Below are 25,474 nucleotides of genomic sequence, written 5' to 3' on the forward strand. Positions count from 1 at the left end.
CCTGGGTTCAGTCCGTTTACTTCACGCACTCTCGGCGCTGGAAGTGGCCGCTTTATGAAATGAGCAGCTTATTACGGAAAACCGATGTTATTTTTGTAAGTAAACCACGAACGGTCGGTTAGTAACCCCTAATCCATCGTCCCCAATCGGCTGAGCCAGTTTCCGTGGGTAGGCCTCAGCGGAAGCCTCGGGCTCGATTTATTGTCAGCCCGGCTGCGGCCTCCGGGGGCCATTGGCAGCTCCTTGGGTTGACCCCCAGGTTTTTCTTTTTTTTTAAAATTTAATTCGTTTTGGACTTAATTGAATAAAATGGCTTGTAAAAAAAATGCAGACGCAATATGCCAAACCCACATGACAGAGCCAGGGGACTGTCCAGTGTGAATGTGTCAGGGTCTTTGCTGCCTCACTGGTCAGTACCGGCTGGGGTAGGGAACCTAGTTATACTGTCACCGCAGGGCTGATCAGAGGCAGTTCCCCCCATCCAGCAGTGAGCAAGTCAGGGTGGCTGCTGCTACCCAACGGTGTGAAAGGGAGAACTTGCATTGATATAGCGCCTTTCACAGCCTCAGGACACCTCAACGCGCTCTACAGCCAGTGAGGTACTTCGTTGCCGCGCGATGGAGGAAACGCAGCAGCCAGTTTGCGCACAGCAAGCTCCCAACCAGCAGCAACGTGATCGTGACCAGGTCGTCGGCGTTTTTGTGTCAACGCCGGGTGAGAATCGACCAGGAGACCGGGTGGAAACCCCCCAGCTCTTGAAAATAGTCCCATGGGATCTTTTATCTCCACCGGAGAAGGCAGACTCGGTTTGGCATCCCATCCAAAAGACGGCACCTCCGACAGTGCAGCGCTGCTTCAGTAATATATAAGAGTGTCCGCCTTGCTGAAGTCCTGAAGTGGGGCTTGAACCCAAAGGGCAACAGTAGTGAATGTGCTTCAAAAAGTAACTCGTTTAATGGGAATTGCTTTGGGAAGTCCTGAGAGGTGATAAGCAGATTGTTCTTGTCCATAGTTTATGCATCATCTCTGTGGATTGCAGTGCTCAACTTACATGGAGGTACTGCCATAAAGATACTGCTCTTTTTTTAAATTCTGCACTGAATGTTGAGCAATGGCCTACATCCTTTAGATTCTGTGAATGTAAGCAGTCCAGCTAATGATGATTACCAGCAGATGTGGACATCAAGGAAAAAAATTACTAAGCAAACCTAAGTTCTGATGGCAGTTCAGGTGCCTCATTGGGCTGTTAAAGTGTACAATCAGAATAACCCTAGCACAGGGGCAGATGGTGGCATAGTGGTAATGTCACTGGACTAGTGACCCAGACTAATGATCTGGGGGTAAGGGGTTCAAATCCCACCACGGCAGCTGGTGGAATTTAAATTTAATGAATTAAAAAAAAATCACCTGGAATGTAAAGCTAGCCTCAGTAATAGTGACCATGAAACTTTCATTGATTGTTATAAAGACCCATCTGGTTCACTAATATCCTTTAGTCTGGCCTACATGTGACTACACCAAGGAGATGATGTGGGTGCCCTCTGAAATGTTCAGTTCAAGGGCAATTAGGGATGCCTGCATCCCGTGAAAGAATTAAAAAAAGCCACATACACAGCATAGGAGGTCATTGGCCACCCTTTGTCTAATGTATATAAAGCTGGGTGTTGGTTGTTCAGGCCAAGTCTTGCAGCTTGTGTTCTCTAAGTAGTTTTGGGGTGTAAAGATTGTACATTTTTATATACCAGTTAGTTACAGTTTGGACCTGGCTGTTACACACAACGCAAAGGAAACACACTCACTGAGTAAATCACGTATAATTCCGAGCAACACTAATCGATAAGCACCAAAATATCTACTACTTTTGGAGGGGTGTTAGAAAGGTTTGCAAAGAAAGTTTTCAAAGGAGCTTTTTCATACGTAAATCAATAACTCTCAGATTAGTTTTGTTTTACCAAGTTGCTGCTGTTTGCGCTGGCAGAACAGATGTTTAACACGTCGCCAGTACACCCAGTCTTTGCCCAAGAGCCTGATTGACTGGTGACTTTTTCTTGTGTCCCCTTGTCTTCACTCAGTTCACTTATCTGAATCTCTTTGACAGGAGGAAGATGATCTGCCTTACGAAGAAGAGATCATTCGCAATCCTTATTCCGTTAAATGCTGGATCCGCTACATTGAGTATAAACAGTCTGCGCCCAAACATGTTGTGAACATGATCTACGAGAGAGCACTCAAAGAACTTCCTGGCAGGTATTGTGAAAACTGTTCCCTTCAGGAGCAGTGTTGCTTTCTGATTACAGGGGGGGAAACTGAGACTCCTAAGATGGATAGCTGAAAAAAGCTACTGGCTTGCTCAAAAATATTAGTCGTTTTTGCACAGATCAAAGTTTTGCATCTTGCGTGCGTCCGTCATACGTTTATGGAAAGTAATCTTTGCCCTGGAACATGACATTTCCAATAATCCTTGACTGCAGTAGTTTAAACGCAGCTAGAATCAGTTGGCTTTGCCTAGCTGGAGCAGTTGCTTCAGAGGAGTGCAGACAGCTTGCAAGCAGGTTCCAGAACAAATGCCAACTGTGATCAACATCATGGGAGATATCTCACTTTTAGAATAAAAGTGCTTGCATGTAAGTATAGTTTGGAACCAGACCACTTGACCCACCTGGTCAGTGCCACTGTTTATGCTCAGTACGAGCCTCCTTCCACCTTACTTAATTTAACCCGGTGTATAGTTCTATTCCTTTCATCACCTGTTTATCTAGTTTCTCCTTATGTTGTTTGCTCAACTACTCCTTGTGGTAGCGAGTTCCATATTCTAACCACTCTCTGGGTAAAGGAGTTTCCCCCTGAATTACTTAATGGATTGATTGGTGATTATTTTATGTTTATGACCCCCAGCTTTAGACTCCACCGCCCCCTGTCCCACATGGGAAACCTCTTTCCTATGTCCACCTTATTATTTGAATGAATTAAAAGGGGAAAAAAAATGGGATCTGAAATAAAAATAGAAAATGTTGCAAGTCAGTCCACACTAGAAGAAAGATTGGGTTGCATTTTGGGGATAGATCATTTGTCAGTTCATACTGTCACAGGTAGAGTTTGTGTTTATTGTTCATGATCAAAGCTTTTTTTTTGTGTGTGAAGTTACTGTGTGTTCTTACTCTGAATGTTTTGTCCCAATTAAAATAATTTCCAGCAACAAGCTTTTGTGTTTTTAAAAATAAAGATTAGTTATCAACACACACTTGCCTCGGATGTTTAAAACGTACACACTACGATAGACACAAAGATTGGATACGGATGAATAACGAAACAATAGAGTTAGCATCTGGTATTATTTCAGTCTCTTTCATAGCCGGCCTGTAGTTTCTTAGCTAAGTTAATGCTTTAGCTGGAGTAGAGGTCTGGTAAAAGCAGAGGATTCTCAGTAAGCTGCGAGGCTTCTTGCCATTGAAGTGGTCAGGTAAGCTCTCAGGTGAACATGAAGTTGGAATAGATTGGGGGGGGGGGGAGAGTCCTTCTCCCTCTTTATAGCTGTTTTATCTTGACTGCATTATCTTGCAGCTGGTTCAATGGCCTTTCAGATGGTATCCCTCATGGTGTTTCTCTCATCCGAACAGCTTTTGCTGTAACTTTTTAAAGCAGGCACAAGCATGGCTGCCTTACCCATACAGGTCCAATATGTATACAAGCCCAAATAGCTTTCCCAAATAAGGTAGTGGTTTGGGCCAATACACATCCTGTGTTGTGGCCTTTCAAACTTTGAGTGTTTTGAGGGAAGGGGCCATCACAATACAATGAAAGGTCAAAGAGACTCGTTTCATATTCGTCTAACACCCATTAAGTATTGACATCTCTATTGTCCATGGTGAGGCAGGAAGACAAATTGAACGGTATCAAAGCAAATGGAATGGTGGCCTCTATTCCAAGGAGTATAAAGTAGGGTAGTGTTGCTATAACTGTACAGAGTCTTTGTAAGACCGCATCTGGAGTAGGAACATAGGCAGTAAGAGCGGGAGTAGACCATTTGGCCCATCGAGCCTGCTGCGCCATTCGAACAGATCATGGCTGATCATCTAACTCTTACGCCCTTTTTCCCACTATCCCCATAGCCCTTGATGTCATTAGTATCCAGAAATCTATTGATCTCTGTCTTGAACATACTCAATGACTGAGCCTCCACAGCCCTCTGGGGCAGAGAATTCCAAAGATTCATCACCCTCTGAGTGAAGAAATTCCTCCTCATCTCAGCCTTAAGTGGCCTGCCCCTTATTCAGAAACTGTGTCCCTTGGTTCTAAACTCACTAGCCAGGGGAAACATCCTATCCGCATCTGCCCTGTCACGCCCTGCAAGATTTTTGTAAGTTTTAATGAGATCACCCCATATTCTTTGAAACCCTGGAGAATACAGGCCCAGTTTCCTCAACCTCTCCTCATAAAACAATCCCGCTATCCCAGGGATTAGTCTGGTGAACCACTGTTGCACTCCCTCCATGACAAATGCATCCTTCCTCAGATAAGGAGACCAAAACTGTACACAATAATCCATATGTGGTTTCACCAAGGCTCTATGCAATTGCAGCAAGGTATCTTTACTCCTGGACTCAAATTCCCTTGCATTGAAGGCCATCATACCATTTGCCTTCCCAATTGTTTGCTGCACCTGCATGGTAGCTTCTAGTGACTCATGAACAAGGACACCCAGGTCCCTTTGGGCATCAACACTCCCCAACCTCTCACCACTTAAGAAATAATCTGCCTTTATGTTTTTCTACCAAAGTGGATGACTTCACACTTATTCACATTATATTCAATCTGTCATGATCTTGCCCATTCACTTAGCCTGTCCAAGTCCCCTTGAAGCCTCCTTGCATCCTCCTCACAACTCACATTCCCACCTAGCTTTGTGTCATCAGCAAATTTAGAAATATTACATTTTTTCCCCACATGCAAATCATTTTTCTAGATTGTGAACAGCTGTGGCCCAAGCGCTGACCATTGCAGTACCCCACTAGTAACAGCCTCCCATCTTGAGAATGACCCATTTATTCCCACGCTGTTTTCTGTCTGTTAACCAATTCTCAAGCCATAGCAATATGTTACCCCCAATCCTATATGTTCTACATTTGTTTACTAACTGGTGTGGGATCTTATCGAAAACCTTCTGGAAATCCAAATACACTACATCCATTGGTTCTCCATTATGCTACAAGTAACATCCTCAAAAAATCTCCAACAGATTTGTCAAACATGATTGCCTAATATCATTATTTTCCAAGTTTCCAGCTATCACACCACTTATAATAGATTTTAATATTTTCCTGGCTACTGACATCAAACTAACAGGCCTGTCTCTCTCTCCCAGCACTCTCTCTCGCTCCCTCAAAGTACTCTGTCCAGTTTTGGTCTCCTTAATTAAAAGAAAGGATACAATTGGATTGGAAGCAGCTCAGAGAAGATGCACTCAACTGATTCCTGGGATGAAGAGATTATTTTATGAGGAAAGGTTGAGCAGGTTGGGCCTATGCCCACTGGAGTTTAGAAGAATGAGAGATGACCTTATTGAAACATATAACAAATGGCGGCGATGGTGTAGTGGTATTGTAGCTGGGCTAGTAATCCAGAGACCCAGGGTAATGCTCTGGGGACCCGGGTTCGAATCCCACCCTGGCAGATGGTGGAATTAGAAGTCTAATGATGAGCGTGAAACCATTGTTGACTGTTGTAAAAACCCATTTGATTCACTAATGTCCTTTAGGGAAGGAAATCTGCCGTCCTTGCCTCCTCTGGCCCTACATGTGACTCCAGACCCAGAGCAATGTGGTTGGCTCTTAAATGCCCTCTGGGCAAGGGCGATTAGGAATAAATACTGTCCCAGCCAGCGACGGCCACATCCCATGAATGAATTTAAAAAAAAGATTGAGGGGACTTGACACTGAGAGGAAGTCTAGAACCAGAGGACATGAATTAAAGGTTTAAGATGGTGATGAAAAGAATTTTTTACTCTCGTTAGTCTGTGGAATTCTCTTCTCCGGAGAGCTGTGGAGACTGGATCATTGAATGTAGTTCAATTTTTGATTGATAAGGGAGTCAAGGGTTATGAGGGGCAGACAGGAAAGTGGAGTTGAGGCCACAGCCAGACCATGATCTTATTGAAAAGCAGAGCAGGCTTGATGGGCTGAATGGCCTCCTCCTGCTCCTAGCTCTTGTGTGTGTGAGAGAGAACAGTGATGGAATTTACTTGGTCAGAAGCTTTTACTTAGGAGACCTGGGTTAAAAATGTTAACCTAGACAGACAAGGTATCAATCAGGACACCAGATCTCACTTATTTCCATGCACATTATTTTCTCTCGCTTCAGGTTATAGTCCCTTCCTGGAGTTTTCTCATCCCCACGTGAAACACCTTTGCATTTCACCTACTACACATTTTCCCAATTCACAAGTACATTTAAATCCTCTCCTAACTTATCCCGTTCAACGTTGAAATAAACCGCCTTCATAAACTTTGTACATTTCAGCAAATTCAGGCATTGTGCGTGTGACTCCTAGCTCCAGACCATTAACAAAGATAGTAAATAAAATCTGTCAACATCCACCGAACCAATGAAAGCACAAACAGGGGAGAAGAGAGAAAGTTAGGAGAAACTATTTAGAGCCTAGCGTTTTCTTCTGGCATGTCCCGAGGATTTTGTGTACAATGATAGAGTCTTGTATGTTAATTCTGCTTCTAACTCTTCCCCAGTTACAAGCTGTGGTACAATTACCTGAAACAGCGGCGGAAACAGGTGAAGGGGAGATGTGTCACAGACCCTGCGTTCGAGGAGGTTAACAACTGCCATGAGCGAGCCCTGGTTTTCATGCACAAGGTGAGTATTGGTTTGCCCTAACTTAGTGGATAAGGGAGCATAGTGTTGCTATTACACACCCAGTAACCCAGAGGCCTGGACTAGTGATCTGGTGACATGACTTCCGATCCCAATAGGACAGCAGGGGAATTTAATTTCAGTGAATTAAATAAATCTGGAATCAAAGTTAGGATCAGTAATGGTGAGTGTGTAAAGCCCAAATGATTTACTAATACCGTTTTGGAGAGGAAATCTGCCATCCTTACCTGGTCTGGCCTACATGTGACTCGAGGCCCACAGCAAGGTGGTTGACTTTTACTTTCCCTCTGAAGTCGCCTAGCAAGCCACTCAGTTGTCAAATAGACTGCTCACCACCACCTTCTCAAGGGCATTTGGCAATGGGCAGTAAATGCTGGCCTTGCAAGCAACGCCCACAACTGGTGAATGCATAAATACTAGCACCACTCTTCCTCCCTGCGCCCCTACCCACTCCCCGCACCTCCAGAAATGAAATCTGTTGTTTTGATCATTTATCAGCAAATCACTATCACTAATAAGTGAAACTATAATGTAGATGAGATGTAGGCAGCTCCTTATAAACAATATCTCAAACTGATGGGGGTCCTTTCCAGTTGAGGTTTAAACCCCGTATTCAGTCCCTAACTAATATTGCTTTCCTCCACCTCCATTTCTGCTGTCTCACTCCAAATTCCACCAACATCCTCCTTCACTCTCTTGTTACCTCTAGACTTGATACGTTACACCAATATGACACTACGACCTGAACCTGTTTTGTAGTGGGTTTGATGAGTTTAGAAATATGGTGAAGGTTTCCCGATGGCATAGCGTACAATGACACCAACTTGTGTTATACTGATCCATAAACAGCCCCCAAAGGGTTGAAGCATCAGTTCTTTGGAGTGGATTGTGCTCAGTTAGCTGATGTCAGTCACAGAGATACTAATTGGCCTTAGTGCCCTTGAGCTATGGTGGTGGCAGAGATTAAGCTTGGATTCTCACTGACTACTTGTCAATTTGTGTATTTCCCAATTGAGTACAGGACTGAGCTTCACTGTGGTGTCCCCACGATTGAATAGTTTTGTCCTTGTCCAAATTTGGCTACCCGGGTGAGATGTTCGTGGAAGAGGGGCCCTCCAGAAAGTTAGAATGTGTAGGACAGAACCTGAGCCAATTTTTACAGGGTTTTAAAAGCACTTATTTACAGAATCCACATTGCAGACATGCACCTCCTAACCCAACAAACATTGTTTCAGCCTGCTCTTATCTTTTAGGGCACAAGTGAAACCCATTTAATGCCTACCACTTGCATACAACTAAATACAATGAAGACAGACGACTGACTGTACTAGAATGAGTTAGCAACTTCAGGACAAGGAGGAGGAGGGCAAAATAAAACGATCAATACTTTCTTTTAAAATTTTCAGATGCCGCGTATTTGGCTGGACTACTGTCAGTTCCAGGTTGACCAGTGTAAGATAACGAGAACTCGCCGCACCTTCGACAGGGCCCTTCGGGCCCTCCCTGTCACCCAGCATTATCGCATTTGGCCCATGTACCTGAGGTTTGTCCGCCTGTTTCCGCTGTCAGAGACTGCAATCCGAGTTTACAGGCGCTACCTGAAGGTACAAGAGTAAACGTGGCATTTCTGTTTGCCTCTGCTCGGGTGTTTTATTGGAACAGTTGATCCTTTTCTAGTTGATCTTCAGAATCGCTGGTTAAAGCAGCCTGTGGAAGAGTGCTTACTAGTTGATCTTTTATTATTTGATTATTTGGACTAACCATATAAATACTGTGGCTACAAGAACAGGTCAGAGGATGGGAATTCTGCAGCGAGTAACTCACCTGATTCCCCAAAGTCTGTCCACTATCTACAAGGCACAAGTCATAAGTGTGATGGAATACTCTCTAATTGCCTGGATGAGTGCAGCTCCCACAACACTCTAGAAGCTTGACGCCATCCAGGACAAAGCAGCCTGCCTGATTGGCACCCCAACCATCACCTTCAACATTCACTCCATCCACCACCGACGTACAGTGGCAGCAGTGTGTACCATCTACAACATGCACTGCAGGAGCTCACCAAGGCTCCTTCGACAGCAGCTTCCAAATCCACGACCTCTATCACCTAGAAGGACAAGGGCAGCAGATAATGGAAACGCCACTACCTGTAAGTTCCCCTCCAAGCCACTCACCTTCCTGACTTGGAACTATATCGCCATTCCTTCACTGTCGCTGGGTCAGAATCCTAGAACTCCCTTCTTAACAGCATTGTGTACCTATACCATAGCTATAGACTCTGGTTCAAGAAGGTGGCTCACCATTACCTTCTCAAAGGCAATTAGGGATGGGCAGTCAATGTTGGCCTAGCCAGTGATGACCATATCCCATGAATGAATAAAAGACAAATCTTGGGATGTGGGAGACTCCAGCAAGGCCATGTTTATTGCCCACCCTGGATGCTCTTGAGAATGTGGCGGTACGCTTTCTTGAGCTGCTGCAGCCCGTGTGGTGAAGGTGCTGCCACAGTGCTATTAAGGAAGTGTTCCCCAATTTTGACTCAGTGACAATGAAGGAACAACAATTAATTTCCAAATCAGAATGATGTGTGACTTGGAGGTGAGCTTGCAGGTGACGGTATTGCCATACACCTGCTACCCTTGTCCTTCTAGTAGATGGAGACCATGGGTTTGGGAGATGCTGTTAAAGAAGCCTTGGCAGTGCACCTTGTGGAGAATACATTCTGCCTGGTGGTCAGCAGTGGAGGACATGAATGATTAAGACATTGAGTAGAATGAGCTCTGGCGTTTGGAAGGAGAGATAACCTTATTGAAACATGTAAAATTCTTAGAGGATTTGACAGGGTAAATGCTGAGAAACTATCTGCCCTGGCTGGAGAGTCTGGAGCTAGGAACCATTGTCTCAGGATGAAGAGCTAGTTATTCTGGACTGAGGGGAAATTTCTTCTCTCAGAGGGTCGTGAACCTTCAGAATCTCTACACCAGAGAACCATGGATGTTCAGTACATTCAAGGTTGAGGTTGTTGGGCTTTTGAACTCGAAGGAAATCCATGTATATAGGGATCAGATGGGAAAGTGGAGTTGAGGCAGAAGATAAGACCATAAGACATAGGAGCAGAAGTGGGACATTTGGCCCATCGAGTCTGCTCTGCCATTCAATCATGACTGATCTGCTAACCTTCAATTCCACTTTCCTGTGTTTTCCCCATAACCCTTGATTCCCTCACTGATTGAAAATCTGTCTATCTCAGCCTTGAACATACTTAACGGCCCAGCTCCTACAGCCCTCTGCGGTAAAGAATTCCTCACATTCACTACCCTCTGGGAGAAGAAATTCCTCCTTATCTCTGTATTAAGTGGGTGACCCCTTACTCTGAGATTATGCCCTCTGGTCCTAGCCTTTCCCACAAGGGGAAATAACCTTTCATCACCTACCCTGTCAAGCCCCTTAAGAATCTTATATGTTTCAGTAAGGTCGCCTCTCATTCTCCTAAACTCCAATGAGTACAGGCCCAACCTGCTCAACCTCTCAGAAGAAAATCCCTCCATACCCTGGATCAACCTAGAGAACCTTCTCTGGGCTGCCTCCAATGCCAGTATATCTTTCCTTAGATAAGGGGATCAAAACTGTTCACAGTATTTTAGGTGTGGTCTAACTAGTGCACTGTATGGTTTTAGTAAGACCTCCCTATTTTTGTACTCCGTTTCCTTTGAAATAAAGGCCAACATTTCATTTGCCTTCCCTATTACCTGCTGAACTTGTATGTTAACTTTTTGGGATTCATGCATGAGGACCCCCAAATCTCTCTGTGCTGCAGCTTTCTGCAGTCTTTCTCCATTTAAATAATATTCAGATCCTCTTCTTCATGACAAAGTGCATAACCTCACATTTTCCCACATTATATTCCATCTGTCAAGTTTTTGCTTACTCTCTTAACCTGTCTATATCCGTCTGTAGACCCTTTGTGTCATCCTCAACACTTTCCTTCCCACCTATTTTTATGTCATCTGCAAACTTGGCAATAGTATGTTCATTTCCTTCATCCAAGTCATTAATATATATATTGTAAATAATTGTGGCCCCAGCACTGATCCCTGTAGCAGTCCACTAGTTACAGGTTGCCATCCTGAAAATGCCCCCTTATCTTGACACTCTGTCTTCAATTAGTTAGCCAATCCTCTATCCATGCTAATATATTACCTCCAACACCAAGGGCTCTTATCTTATTAAGTAGCTTTATGTGCAGTACCTTATCGAATGCCTTTTGGAAATCTAAATGTGTTACATCTACTGGTTCCCCTTTATCTATCCTGCTTGTTGCTTCCTCAGAGAATTATAATAAATTTGTCAGGCATGATTTCTCCTTCTTAAAGCCATGCTCACTCTGCTTGATTATATTCTGTATTTCTAAATGCTCTGCTATTACATCCTTTATAATAGATTCTAACATTTTCCCAATGACGGATGTCTTGATTTGATGTTGATGTTGATTGGCAGTGCAGGCTTGTGGCAGGGTGGCGTATGGCATACTCCTGTTCAGATTTCTTACGTTCCCACGCATTCACTGAAATGCAGCAAGATACGGATTTGTACATGCTCACAAACGGAGAGCTGCAGAGATCCAAAAATGCTTTGTAGAGTTTCCTATAATCTGGGGCCATATCTATGGAATTCCCCTTGTTCAACAACCCTTAAGCTTTCCATAGGGAGGAAGGAATAGATTTGTTTAGCTGTGTTTGCTGTGCTGGCAAAGTTGAATCACTGGCAAATGTTGGCACAGATGCTGTCCTTCAGATTGACAGATCATGGCTATACAGTTTTTCACTGTCCCATATTGTAAGTTCTTGATCTCACTATTAGGGAATATGTGAAGGAAAAGTTGACTTCTCAACAAGAGGGTAGGCCCACTGTGGTCACTCACTTGCTAGTAACAGGCTTTATCGCGTCTTTTTCAATAACCCAAGTGTAAATTGGCAGCCTGTATGCTGTTTGGTAAGGAAACTACATGTTTCTTTCTCCTCCCCCACCCATTCATTTCTGAATGAATACAATTCCTTGATGTTATTCAAAATCCTTCAATATTCACAGCTGTCTCCTGAAAACGCTGAGGAATACATTGAGTATCTCCACTCCATCGATCGCCTGGATGAAGCTGCTGTCCGGCTCGCTGCCATCGTCAACGATGAATCATTTGTCTCAAAAGAAGGAAAATCAAACTATCAAGTAAGCCAGTTTTTAGCCTAGCCAATTATCTAGCCGCTTGGTAGTACAGAACTTGAGTTGCTGAAAAAAGAGACATGCTGTCGAAGCTTTTCATCTTGCACTCATCAGGACAAACACAAGAATGCCAAATTTCAAAGGGAGCAACAATTTATACTGATTGAAAAAAGGAGTGCTGATTGGCTGGCTGGCAAGTCAACTGATTGATTGAGGCATTGCCATGGAAAATGCACCAGGGAACTATTACCCCTCCACATTTCTGTTTAATTCAGAAAAGGGGCCATGCCTGGACATGTTCCTTTTGCCTGCAGTGGACAGGTCCATGCCTATGAGTATATGTAGCTTCCAGCATAAATTTCCCTCTGAAATTTAGCATTTTTGCATCTGCCCTGATTAGTGCAAAAGGAAAAGATTCGACAGCATGTCTCTTCAGGAATGCATCTACATCATTGCTCCTTTATAATGCCAGGTACACCAAGAAAATGGTTTGCTGCAGTGCTAAAATGGAAAATAATTCCTTTGTATTGTAAGAATATGTCCAAATTTTGGTGTTTCACGATTGTCTGCCATTTTGTTTTCTGGGATAGAGGGGCACCTTTGTCTCCACCAAGGCAGATAATGGAGATTTCACTGCATGACCTAACATTTGATTAAATTCCCAACCCCGCCTTCTGAAGGCTCTGAATCGTACTAGTCCTTTAGGCACCAGCAGCCCTTCAGTACCTCCATCAAGTAAGCGTTTGTCATGTGAATTGAGACATTATATTTTAAAAGGTTACACACCAGAGCTCACAGCTGAGCTCTGACCCTCTGTTTACTTGTGTACTTTCCACTAGGAGGTTATTTGGACGGCTGTTGATAATGAAAGCCAGGGTGATAACCCACACCCTGATCCTCAACTCCCTCAACCCACCAATACCCTGGGCAAAATGAGCTAACTGTGTACAATGAGAAATTGAAGCTGAAATTTCTTTACCTGTGTTGCTCAGCATCAGACAATCACGCATGTATCCAATAAGGCATCAGGATACTTCTGTTTCCTTCATTGTATTTTCCTTCTAGTTCTGTTCTGCTTCTCCGTCCTTCAGTTCACGGATCCCAATGTGGAGCTGACCGTTTTGTGGCCTGCTAGCCTGAACCGGTTTTAATTATCGATTTCCTATTGCTATTTGTGGAGAGTAATGTTTGAGTTTAATGTTTGTGCACTTCTTGTAATGGTGCAAGCATGCACATGGTTCACAATGAAAGACTGGTCAGGATCTCTCCACATATTGAACAATTACTAAATTGGGCCCCTCCCTCTGCCCCCTCCCCCGTCTCTCTCCTTTCCTCCCTGTCTCCTCTCATACCTCCACCCCCCTCCTTGCTCCCTCTCCCCCTCCGCCACACACCCACCCACCCACCCCTCCCCCTCTCTCTCCCCTTCTCCCTGCTTTGTGACTCGCAGATTATGAAGAGTGCAATGTCGGGTGAGGACAGAAGCAAATTCTAATTTTCTGTAGTTGAGAACAAAGCATTAAAAAAGTTCTTTGTTTTTCCACAGCTGTGGCACGAGCTCTGCCACCTCATTTCTACAAACCCAGACCAGGTGAAGTCCCTGAACGTTGGGGCCATTATCCGGGGTGGCCTGACCCGCTTCACTGACCAACTAGGGAAGCTCTGGTGTTCCTTAGCTGATTATTACATTAGAAGTGGTCATTTTGAAAAGGTATGGGCTCCAAACTGAACAAGAAACTCCACTAATGATAAAACATTTCTGATTCTAATCATTCTCAGCAAAAAAATTCAGTTTAAGAAAAAACACTTTGCAATTGCTTTTTGATCTTTTTTGTTTTGCATGTTTTCATTTCTAAAACTTTTGTTTTGGTAATCATTGGTAGTGTCATTGGACACTCATGAGGAGCTACAATTACCAACCAGCCGGGTGATTGTAGACTATGATGGAAAGCTGACTAGCCCAAGTTACCTTGTTACTTAAATTCTGGAGTTAAGAGCATTGACTCTCTCACAATTAAAATGAAAATTATACTCTTGGGAACCTGTAATATACTATTACACAAATCGTAGCACTGTCACAGGCCATTCAGCCCAACTAATCCGTACTAGTGTTTACACTCCAGACAAGCCTCCTCCCACCCTAATTAATCAAACCCGTCAGCATATCCTTCTGTTCCTTTCTCTGTCATACTTAGCTTACTTCTCTTTATAGGCATCTATCCTCAGCTACTACCCCTGGTACCAAGTTCCACATTTGAACCACTCTGTATAAAGAAATAAAAACAGAAAATGCTGGAAATACTCAGCAGGCCTGTCAACATCTTTGGAGAGCAGAGCGGAGTTAATGTTTCAGGGCTGCGCTCCTGTCTGCACAGATGCTGCCTAACCTGCTGAGTATTTCGAGTATTTTTTGTCTTTATTTCCGATTTCCAGTATCCATAGAATTTTCCCCTGGGGAAAGAGGTTTCTCCAGTATTCTTTAAGATCTTCTTTATGTTCAGTCGTCTGCCCGAGGGCAGGTTCGACCCACAGTGCTGTGATCTCCACCATGGGTAGGGCAAAGAAGCACGTCTCGAGTCCACCCCAGCCGGAACCAGGATCGAGTCCCGTGCTGCTGGCACCAATCTGACCCTCACCGGCCATCTGAGCCAATTCCACCACCCCCACCCCCTCGTCAAGGAGTCCGATTTGCCGTGTCAACATGCACTTTTATGTGTATGTTGTAGTCTGGAGCTATGGACAGTGATGGTAGAGGCTCCAATGTCACATGGCTGATCAGGAATCTCTCCCGCTCTTACTGCCCGCCATTGGCGTGTGTTGGAAGGACTTTACAAGTTGCTACTCAACCTGTTTGGCCGTGCTATGAACGCACCCTCCTTGGCCATCAAGTCCTGGAGTGGGACTCAGAACTCGAGCTTCTGACGCAGAGACAGGGATGCTACCCACTGCACCACAAGGCCTCCATTCTTTAAGATAAAGAATAATAAATTCAACATATTTGCGGCCCCTAGTTTTGGACTCTCCCACATCTTTTCCATGTTTACTCTATCGAGCCCCTTCATAATCTTAAAGGCTTTTATCAGGTCAGCCCTCAGCCATTTCTTTTCTGGAGAAAAGACCCACTGCCTGTTCGATCTTTACGGGTGGTTTTTAAACTGGCGTGACAATTGCGCAACAGTTGTGAAATGGAGACAGTACCCATCATCATTAGTGTGGCTAGGAGTCCTATCAGTCCCTGGTTCTACTGTTGCTTTATGCATAGTTAGCAGTGAAGCCTCTAGATTAATGATCCTTCACATTGTTAGGTTTGTTTATTCTTCTTGCGGTTTCCTGGGCTGTGCTTGCTTTTCAAACAAGATATTAAATAGGACGAATCAGAATTCGAGCATTTAACACTTTGAAGGAATGTTGAGGAGAGACTGGCACATCACATAACATTGTCAGTGGCACCACCAAAGTTGAGATCTGAACTTGGTGATGCTCCCATTTTGACCAAGCTCTCCCATCTTAGTCAGCACGTGGGTGCTGAATGGACATCCATTTTGTTCGCTCCTCTTTTATCATAGAATGTTACAGCACAGAAACAGGCCATTTGGCCCATCAAATTAGTGCTGGCATTTTTCCCCACAGGCCACCTTGTTTGATCCTACTATCTTGCTTGCTTCTCATTTCTTTCATGCTCTATTACAAGCGGTTAGCTAATACTCTCTTAAAAGAATATAGTCTGCTTCAATGAGGTTTTGAGGTAGAGAATCCTCATTCTAACCACCTGTGTGGCTATTCTAGTATCCCCAATAATTATTTTTCTAATTGCCATCGCACTAACCAGTGGATCCAATCAATCAATCACTATTTACTACATCATAATCTTCACAGCTCTACCAGGTCATGCCTTAAACCTTTTCAGCTTAGAGGAAAAAGGTCCTAACTTCACAAGTCTTTCTCCATGCCAATGTAGCCTTTCATCTCTGTAACATTGAATAAATCTGTGCTGCACTTTTTCCATGTCTACACCTGTCCAAAAATGGAGTGTTCTTGCTATTGGAGGATTATCCCTGTACTACTTATTGTGATCGGTTGGAGTCTTTACAGGCCCCTTGTTACGCACATATGCACCCCATCTGTTCACCCTTATCCTGGGTGTACATACGTACCCATCCCTTTGCCTTAATCATAGGTACATGCGCACATACCTATGCCTTCACCTTTATTCTGGTGTATATACTCTCGCACTCTCCTCTCTCATTGGTTTGCACCGTCCTGATTTTCAATGGGCAAACAAAAGAGCTACCTCTGCGATTTCTTGTAGGCCAGAGACGTGTATGAAGAGGCGATTCAAACAGTGATGACAGTTCGAGATTTCACTCAAGTGTTTGATAGCTATGCGCAGTTTGAGGAGAGCATGATTGCAGCCAAGATGGAGACGACAGCAGAAATGGGGCAAACTGAGGAAGGTAAAGTTACTTTTACTTTGCATTTTTTTTTTCTTGTTTTTATTTAATTTAATTTATTTTCACCCCGCTTTGCTCTCACTGACTCCTGCTGGTTGACAGTGGCACTGACCCCGGCAAGCTGTTGATGTCTCGTCAGTTCAGCCTTTCTTCAGCCATAGTGTCAGTGTTGACAGGTAAATATCACAGGACCTCGAGTCTTGTCCATACTTGATATCCGTGCTTTCCAGCAGGAAGTTATTGCCATCAGGAACCCGAGCTGACTTTCCGCCTTTTACAATTCAGAGTATTGAGGCCAATGAGAATCGTACAATACCAAAGGAGGCCACTCAGCCCATCATACCTGTGCCAGCTCTATGAAAGAGCTATCCAATTGTTCACACTCCTCCGCTCTTTCCCTGTAGCCCTCCAGATTCGTCATTTTCATAAGAACATAAGAAGGAGTACGTCATTTGGCCCCTCAAACCTGCCTGCACCATTCAGTAACTGGAATCTAATCCAGAGGCCCAGGCTAATGCCCTGGGTACTTGAGTTCGGATCCCACTATGGGGCAGCTGGTAGAAATTAAATTCAATTAATAAATCTGGAATATAAAGCTAGCCTCAGTAATGGTGACCATTGAAACTATCAACGATTGTCATAAAGACCCATCTGGTTTACTAATGCCATCCTTACCTGGTGTGGCCTTCTGTAACTCCAGAACCACTACAATGGGGTTGACTCTTTTTCTCTGAGCTAGCCTGGCAAGCCAAGGACAGTTAGGAATGGGCAATAAATACTGGCCTTGCCAGTGACATCCACATCCCATGTAAGAATAAAGGAAAAAAAATAAGATCATGGCTGATCCGATTGTGGCCTTAACTCCACTTTCCTGCCTGTTCCCCGTAACCATCGACTCTCTTGTAGATCAAAAATGTAACTTAGTCTTGAATATATTCCATGACCCAGCCTCACTTCTCTCTGGGGAAGAGAATTTGCAAAGATTAGCAACTCTAATCATTAGAAATGATGATTTAGAGACCCCTTATTTTGAAACTGTGGGCGGAATCATCCCAGATTTGCACTAAGTGCGGTAGCGGCAGGAAAAACATAGCCGGCCGCAATGGTGGCTTTTCACACCGTATCGTCCCAAACTCACCGCGTTAATTATGCGTTAATTACCCAGGATGCACGCCGCTTCCATAGCGGGCGGGCTCCAATTCGCCTGCCATGCTGTCACCTCATCGCTTCATCACGCCAGGCACCACAATTAAAGTACAGCCATGCTCAGTGCTTCCAGCCCAGGACTTCAGCAAAGAAGATATGGCCCCGAAAGGCAAGAATACTGCAGCTCTCGAGCGCCTTTTGGCAAGGAACACAGCCCACCATCAACGGGCTGAGACCCGCTGTGATGTCCTGTACCCCCGCTCTGGCCACAGGAGCGGCAGCAACATTACCACTCCAGCTTGGTAGGCAATGGCACTGGTGATCAGTGCCAATGCTGCACAGAAGAGGTTGGCCATCCAGTGCAGATAGAGGATGAATGATCTCATCCGTGCAGCCAGGGTATGGCAACCATCTCATTGCTCTAAACTCTCACATTCAAGCCCATCACTCATTCACTGGCATCGCACTCACTGCCAGCTCAAGGGACATCACCACCCACTCTCACACACACCCCCTCACATCTCCATCTGGCCTCATCTCTGGAGGCTGCCTCCTCAGCCCTCACCATCTTGAGGCCACTTGCACAGATCAACATGTGTCCCCACACACACCCTGGGATACCCTCCTTCCCCAGTTCAGCTCTCGTTCTGCAGCCTCTTCCCTTGCCTGAGGCCACTTCGCTCCTATCCCCAAGCAACCCCCAGCCCTGCAGCTGGTGAAAAGCCACCCACTGGCTCATCTGGTAGATAGAGGCCTGCCTGTGAACCCCCCCTAAAAGTGATGTGGTGCTGTCTGTGAAGCCTGGCGCTGGTGACTGCGAGTGCTGACCGAAGCAAGGTGGGCAAACAGACCTTGAAGTCCCGAGTGAAGTGCAGCCGACCAAGTGCACGGCTTATCCATGCTGTTGTGAAACACGTCGGCGTGTTTTCCTGCCGACGTGGGCAGACGATCCTGGAGGGGTGGTTGATGAGACCCGCGGGCTGGCATTATAATGATATGCTAATGTATTGCAATGAGGCTCCCGACGTCCAATGGCGGGGAACGCGGCCCACCATCAATGATCGCAAACTGGTTGCACGGTGAAGTGAAACCAATTTTTGGCCTTCTCGCCATATTGTCCGCTTATGCCACCGAACACACCCGACACCAGCGGGCACGGAAAATCCCGGCCTGTGCCTTCTAGTTCTAGATTCCCCCAAGAGGGGAGACATCCTCTCAGCCTCTGCCCTGTCCAAGGCCCTTCAGAATCTTATTATTTCAATAGGATCACCTCTCATTTTCCTAAACTCTAATGAGTGTAGGCTGAGCAGGCTGGGCCTTTCTTCAGAAGACAATCCCTTCATCCCAAGAATTAACCTAATGAACATTCTCTGAACTGGCTCCAGTGCAAGTATATCCCCCAGTTAAGTAAGAAGACCAAAAGTAAAGTACATGCAGTACTCTAGGCGGAGTCTCACCAATGCCCTGTGCAGTTGTAGCAAGTCTTTTCAATAAATATCCAATTCCCTTCTGAAAATTATTTAATCTGCTTCCACCAATTTTCTGGCAGTGCATTCCAGATCATTGCAGTTTGCGTAAATACAATTAAAAGTTCTCATTTCCTCTCTGGTCCTTTCCCCAGCTAATATAGACTTGCTCAGATAGACGGCAGTAAAACCCATTATCTACGAGGTCACTACATCCCCTGTTCATTCGCAAATTTAGGCTGGGGAGAGTTCATGAATAAATAATTGAATTCCTACCTAATTTGCAAATATTATAGATAATTGAATATTATTCTTTTTATTTCATTTATTCTTTCACGGGTTGTTGGCTTCGCTGACTAGGCCACCATTTATTGCCTGACCCTAATTGCCCTTGAGAAGGTGGTGGTGAGCTGCCTCCTTGAACCGCTGCAGTCCATGTGGTGTAGGTACACCCACAGTGCTGTTAGGGAGGGAGTTCCAGGATCTTGACCCAGTGACAGTGAAGGAACGGCGATATATTTCCAAGTCAGGATGGTGAGTGACTTGGAGGGGAACCTGCAGGTGGTGGTCTTCCCATGCATCTGCTGCCCTTGTCCTTCTAGGTGGTAGAGGTCATGGGTTTGGAAGGTGCTGTTGAAGGAGCCTTGGTGAGTTGCTGCAGCATTTCTTGTAGATGGTACACACTGCTGCCACTGTGCGTCAGTAGTGAAGTGAATGAATATTTAAGGTGATAAAGGGGTGCCAATCAAGAGGGCTACTTTGTCCTGGATGGTGCTAAGCTGCTGAGTGTTGTTGGAGCTGCACTCATCCAGTCAAGTGGAGAGTATTCTGTCAGATTCCTGACTTGTGCCTTGTAGATGGTGGATAGGCTTTGGGGAGTCAGGAAGTGAGTTACTTGCTGCAGAATTCCCAGCTCTGATCTGCTTTTGTAGCCAGAGTATTTATATGGATGGTCCAGTTCAGTTTCTGGTCAATGGTATCCCCCAGGATGTTGATAGTGAGGGAATTTAGCGATGATAATGACATTGGATTAATTTGCTTGTTCAAGGAATTATATCAGTAAGTTTTTTTTTGCACAAAAGTGAATATTCTAAGTAAAGTCTTTATGCTACAAGGACTTTCCTGTATACGAACATAGGAAATAGGAGCAGGAGTAGACCATTCGGCCCCTCGAACCAGCTTCACCATTCAATAATATCATGGCTGATATGTTTGTGTTTCAAGTTCCACATTCCCATCTACCTCCGATAACCTTTGATTCACTTGCCTATCAAGAATCTATCTACCTCCACCTTAAAAATATTCAGTGACCCCGCCTCTGGAGGCAGAGAGTTCCAAAATCGCACAATCCTCTGAGGGAAAAAATTTCTCCTCATTTCTGTCCTAAAAGGGCAACCCCTAATTTTAAAACAGTGCCCCCTAGTCCTGGACTCACCCACAAGAGGAAACATCCTTTCCACGTCCACCTTGTCAATACCGTTCAGGATCTTATATACTCCAATCAAGTCACCCCTCACTCTTCTAAACTCCAGTGGAAACAAGCCCAGTCTGAACAACCTTTCCTCATAAGACAACCCGCTCATTCCAGATATCAATCTAGTAAACCTCCCCTGAACTGCCTCCAAAGTGTGTCTGTTATTTAGTGGGAATACATGAGAGTACATTTTTATTTTTCATCAATAGTTTGCTGTAAATTTTTCACTATATTTGCTCCGAATTATTATTTCACACCTAGGGCTTTTTCCAAAAGGCCAGCTGAGTTATGAAAGCCCATTCACATTCATTGCACCAGTTGCAAATTGATCTGAATCAATATACTGTTCTGTACCTAATTTAGATAAATTTATGGCACTGAAGGAGGCCATTCAGCCCATCATGTCTGTGTCGGTCAAGAAAGAGCTATCCAGCCTAATCCACTTTCCAACACTTGGTCTGTGGCCCTGTAGACCACCTAAAGTGCATATCCAAGTATTTTTTAAATGCGATGAGGGCTTCTGCCTCTGCCATCCTTTCAGGCAGTGAGTTCCAGACCTCCAGCACCAACTGGCTGAAAGGTTTTCTTCTCAATTTCCCTTCTAATCTTTTCATCAATTACTTTAAATCCATACCCTCTGGTTATTGACTTCTCTGCTAAGGGAAATGGGTCCCCCTTATAATTTTATACACCTGAATTAAATCTCCCCTCAGCCTCTTCTGTTTCAAAGAAAATCAACCCCAGCTCACAGCTAAAATTTCTCGTTCCTGGCAACATCCCCGTAAATCTCCTCTGCACCCTCTCTGGTGAGATCATATCCTTTCTGCAATGCAGTGACCAAAACTGTTTGCAGCACTCTAACTGCAGCCTAGCTAACATTTGTACAGCTATAGCATTGTTTTATAGAGTTTCTAACATCCGTTTGAGCTATCTTTCATTATGGGGTTATTCCTTGATGCTAATGTGAACAGTGAGGTTTTCACTGGGTCCTGTGTGATGTGGCCAGTGCAGTAACTCATACTTGCGTTTTTAACAGATGATATCGATCTGGAGCTGCGATTGGCTCGGTTTGAGCAGCTGATAAATAGGCGTCCCCTCCTTTTGAACAGTGTGCTGCTTCGCCAGAACCCACACAACGTACACGAGTGGCATAAACGTGTCAAACTGAACGAAGGAAAGCCGCGAGAGGTGAGGAACTCTATCCTTGGAATCATCAGACTTCCTTCATTCCCCCTTTAGAGTAAACCCCACAGCATGAGTCCTGGATGTTAGACAATGTTGCATAAGAAACACGAAGCCTGTTTAAAAATGCAGAATAGGTTTGCGCACGTAATACACCTGCAATCTGTTGACAAATTTATGTTGCTTCCGAGTTGTCACTGAGCTGATTTCAGTTTGTGAAACTAGTTGTGAGGTAAGTGACCCATTTTACTAAACCATTCTACATGCTAGTCCTCCATTCTTCCTCATTTCTGATGAAATCAAGATCTTCCTCGTGTTCTAACTCATTCCACCCCAGTTTCTCAGTGCTGAAATTTCATACCTGTCTTGTCTTTTTCCTTCCACCTGCAGTATGCAGCCTTTCAAACCTAGCACTTAGCATCACTTCTTCATTGATCTAGCCTTTTCTGCCGGGGGTGGGAGGGGGGGGGGAATCCTCCACAGTGGCCCAACTCCTAGATTACTCAGTTTAACAGAAGGTTATCTGCAATGTAGATACTGATTGCATCCAATATCAATAAAAGGTAGTAATTGTTCTGGTCCAAAAGGTGCACAGTTGAGTTGATTTGAAAAGGTTGGGGCAAGAAAACAAAGAATTTAGTCACTAGTACTGAGATGTACCTGTATCAATAGTGGTATAATGTGTCTTCTGTGATGGACATTATAACTACACTGTCCTTTGAGTTAGAGCTGTTTTTATTCTTCATGAAGAATACTTCATAGAGGAAAATATACACACACAAACGCACAGTAGTTTCTAAGCACTTCCAACTCGCATTTGTGCAGGAGGCAAGTGGCCAATTGCTAAGTTGCCTCATGATCTCCATGTCCCTGGCTGTTTTCCAAGGCCCCCTTCATAAGCAACTTGAATAGGGGATTGGAAAAGACGAGTGCCCATGCGGAAAGCAGATGGTCGGCATCTCTAATGTAAATCACAAGGGAAGGCTGGTGATCTGCTCGGAGCGCCTGTTAATGTCATTCACTGGCCAGCTACATAAGTTAAGATGGCATCACAGACATATCATAACAGCAGTAGACCAGTTAGCCCCTTGAGCCTTCCCAGCACTCAGTGAGATCCTGGCTGACACTCTTCTTTCTTGCAACTTTCTTCAGGCTTGATGCTACGTTCATCTCTGATATTTCACTTGATATTGGGAGCACCATCTCAATTGTGACACGGTGCTGTGCGATTCCAAAACACTATTTTAATACATCTAATCAGACAACTACACTACTTTTAACGGGTAGGAAATGAAATGTTTGCTCTGACGTAATCATCGTTTTTCTCCATTACAGATCATAAACACCTACACAGAAGCTGTGCAGACGGTCGACCCATTAAAAGCTACTGGAAAACCACATTCACTCTGGGTTTCATTTGCAAAGTTTTACGAAGAAAATAGTCAAATTCAGGATGTAAGTTGGACCGTTGCTCTCTCTTAAAGCTTTAGAGGAAGGGGATGGTGAACGGGTTTGACCACTGTCCTTTCAGCTTAGGATTCAAATTTGACGGAGACTGATGGGATGAAAGCCTGGCTGTAGGAGTCATTTGAGGTGATTGGTAGAAGGACGAGAGGGGACATGAGGAAAAACCTTTTCACCCAGAGGGTGGTGGGGGTCTGCAATTCACTGCCTAAGCCGGCGGTTGAGGTTGCAATGCTCAACTCATTTAAAAGGCAGCTGGATCTGCGTATGAAGTGCTGGAAACTGCAAGGCTAACAGACCAGGCGCTGCAAAGTGGGATTAATGCTGGTAAATGGGATTAGGTAGGTAGGTAGGTCAGGTGTTTCTCACGTGCCGGTGCAGACTCGATCGGCCGAAGGGCCTCTTCTGCGCTGTGTGATTCTGTGAAAGTGAGCGGCTGGTTTCTTTTTTCCCTTTTTTGGGCTGGCGCAGACACAATGGGCTGAATGGCCTTTTTCTGCACCGTAACTTTTCTGTGGCTCTGGCTCATTTATAAGATGAGTCTCAATCCAGTTCCTGATGAGGGTGAACCTACACAACAAAATGGTCCCTAATTAGGCACTAACTGAGTCTCAGTCAGGGGCCTCAGGTGGCTAGTAGGGAAATGAAACAAGTTAGAAGACTTGTGCAGGAGCTGTTCTGGAAATTTGGAACTGAGATTCCTTAATGAGGGAGAGTAGAGGGAGCTTTACTTGATCTTGGAAGTGCTTGATTATGATCCCAGGTGCTTAAAATGGGAAGACCTGAGCACAGATGGATGGGGAGATATGACATAAAGAGGTTCCTATATTCTCACTTTACAACAAAATCAGATTATGGCAACCCATTTTTAAAGTAGATGGTGCTTATTCCAGAAAGCCAGATAGGATAGAAATGGAGCCAATCTTTACAATCTACATAATTTGTTGGCAGAGATACTCATTATAAACATACACCTCCAAATCCAACCACCAGTTTGACTGCCCCTTTTTAAAAGGGGCACAAGTGGATCCCCAGTTAATGTCCACCACTTAGATACAATTAAACACAATTAATATACGATTAACAGTACACAGCGGCATTTTATTATGTGCTGAGGATTGTAAAATGCTTCTTAACATTTAGCACCTTCTTTACATTTTTCTCCCTTTATCTCCGAAAGGTGCTGAACTCTTGTTGTGTTTGATTCGATGGGTACCTCTGTAATATAGTGAGCCTTGCCAGTGAGTGTTGGTTGGTCATGAAGGGTGCAGCCAAAACCAGTCTTATCCCTGCCTGACATTCAAACACTCATTGCCTCCCTCCCTAACTTGCCACCTCCCTGTCCCACTGACTCCCTCACTCACCAGGTAACTGTCGGATTCGTACTTGTTTTTTCTCGACCCTCTAGCCCACCTGTACTAAGGCCAATTAAAGCAAACAGTTAACCAGCACCAGAATGGAACTGGGAACCTTCCAGTGTAGAGGACCTAATGCTGCATACACAGGGTAGCGGAGCTTTTACCGGCTGGACAACTGGGGCCAGTCTTTCTTGAAAAGGATAAGAAATGTTCATTGAGAAAGCCGAATCTGCTTCTGTTTCAGGCTCGGACTATATTCGAGAAAGCCACGAAAGTAAACTTCAAACATGTTGACGACCTCGCCGGTGTTTGGTGTGAATATGGGGAGATGGAACTGCGGCATGAAAACTATGATGAGGCACTTCGTCTGTTGAGGGTATGCCTTTGAGTGTCCTGCCTAATCGTTTTCACAGAATTATTTCCAAATATGGTTTTCCATCTAAGTAATGTGTCTTAATTATTTTTTGTTTAGGGGTAAAGAAGCACTCTCATTTAGGTTCACTGCCTTTCCCGAATCTAAAATTGTGGGCAGTGTAAAGGTAGGGGATAGTGATTGAGCTTCACTTTAGAGGGGGAAGTGGCGATGCCGCTGGATTGTCATCTGGAGGCCCAGGCTAATGCTCTGGGGACACGGGCTCAAATCCCACCACGGCAGCTGGTGGAATTTAAATTCAATGAGTAAATTTAATGAATTAAACCAAAAAAAAAAATCTGGAATGAAAGCTAGTAAAAGCTCAGAAATGGTGACCATGAAACTGATCACCAATTCTCGTAAATAGCCATCTGGTTCACTAATTCCCTTTAGGGAAGGAAACCTGCCATCCTTACCCGGTC

At 44.5% G+C, this 25,474-nt stretch overlaps 1 protein-coding gene across 1 annotated transcript in view; it reads left to right on the top strand.

Moving 5' to 3' along the window:
• xab2 (XPA binding protein 2) overlaps positions 1 to 25,474 on the top strand; it is a 54,902-nt gene continuing 29,428 nt past the window's right edge. Inside the window, exons 1-10 of the mRNA XM_078531466.1 lie at positions 1 to 95; positions 2,099 to 2,247; positions 6,741 to 6,864; positions 8,289 to 8,486; positions 11,971 to 12,105; positions 13,646 to 13,810; positions 16,409 to 16,553; positions 21,673 to 21,824; positions 23,154 to 23,273; positions 24,885 to 25,016. Of these exons, the coding sequence (XP_078387592.1) occupies positions 60 to 95; positions 2,099 to 2,247; positions 6,741 to 6,864; positions 8,289 to 8,486; positions 11,971 to 12,105; positions 13,646 to 13,810; positions 16,409 to 16,553; positions 21,673 to 21,824; positions 23,154 to 23,273; positions 24,885 to 25,016 (1,356 nt within the window). The 5' untranslated portion in view covers positions 1 to 59. The remainder of the gene's footprint in view (positions 96 to 2,098; positions 2,248 to 6,740; positions 6,865 to 8,288; positions 8,487 to 11,970; positions 12,106 to 13,645; positions 13,811 to 16,408; positions 16,554 to 21,672; positions 21,825 to 23,153; positions 23,274 to 24,884; positions 25,017 to 25,474) is intronic.

Source organism: Cetorhinus maximus, chromosome 28 (genome assembly GCF_964194155.1).
Source record: "Cetorhinus maximus chromosome 28, sCetMax3.hap1.1, whole genome shotgun sequence".
Lineage (NCBI taxonomy): Eukaryota > Metazoa > Chordata > Chondrichthyes > Lamniformes > Cetorhinidae > Cetorhinus > Cetorhinus maximus.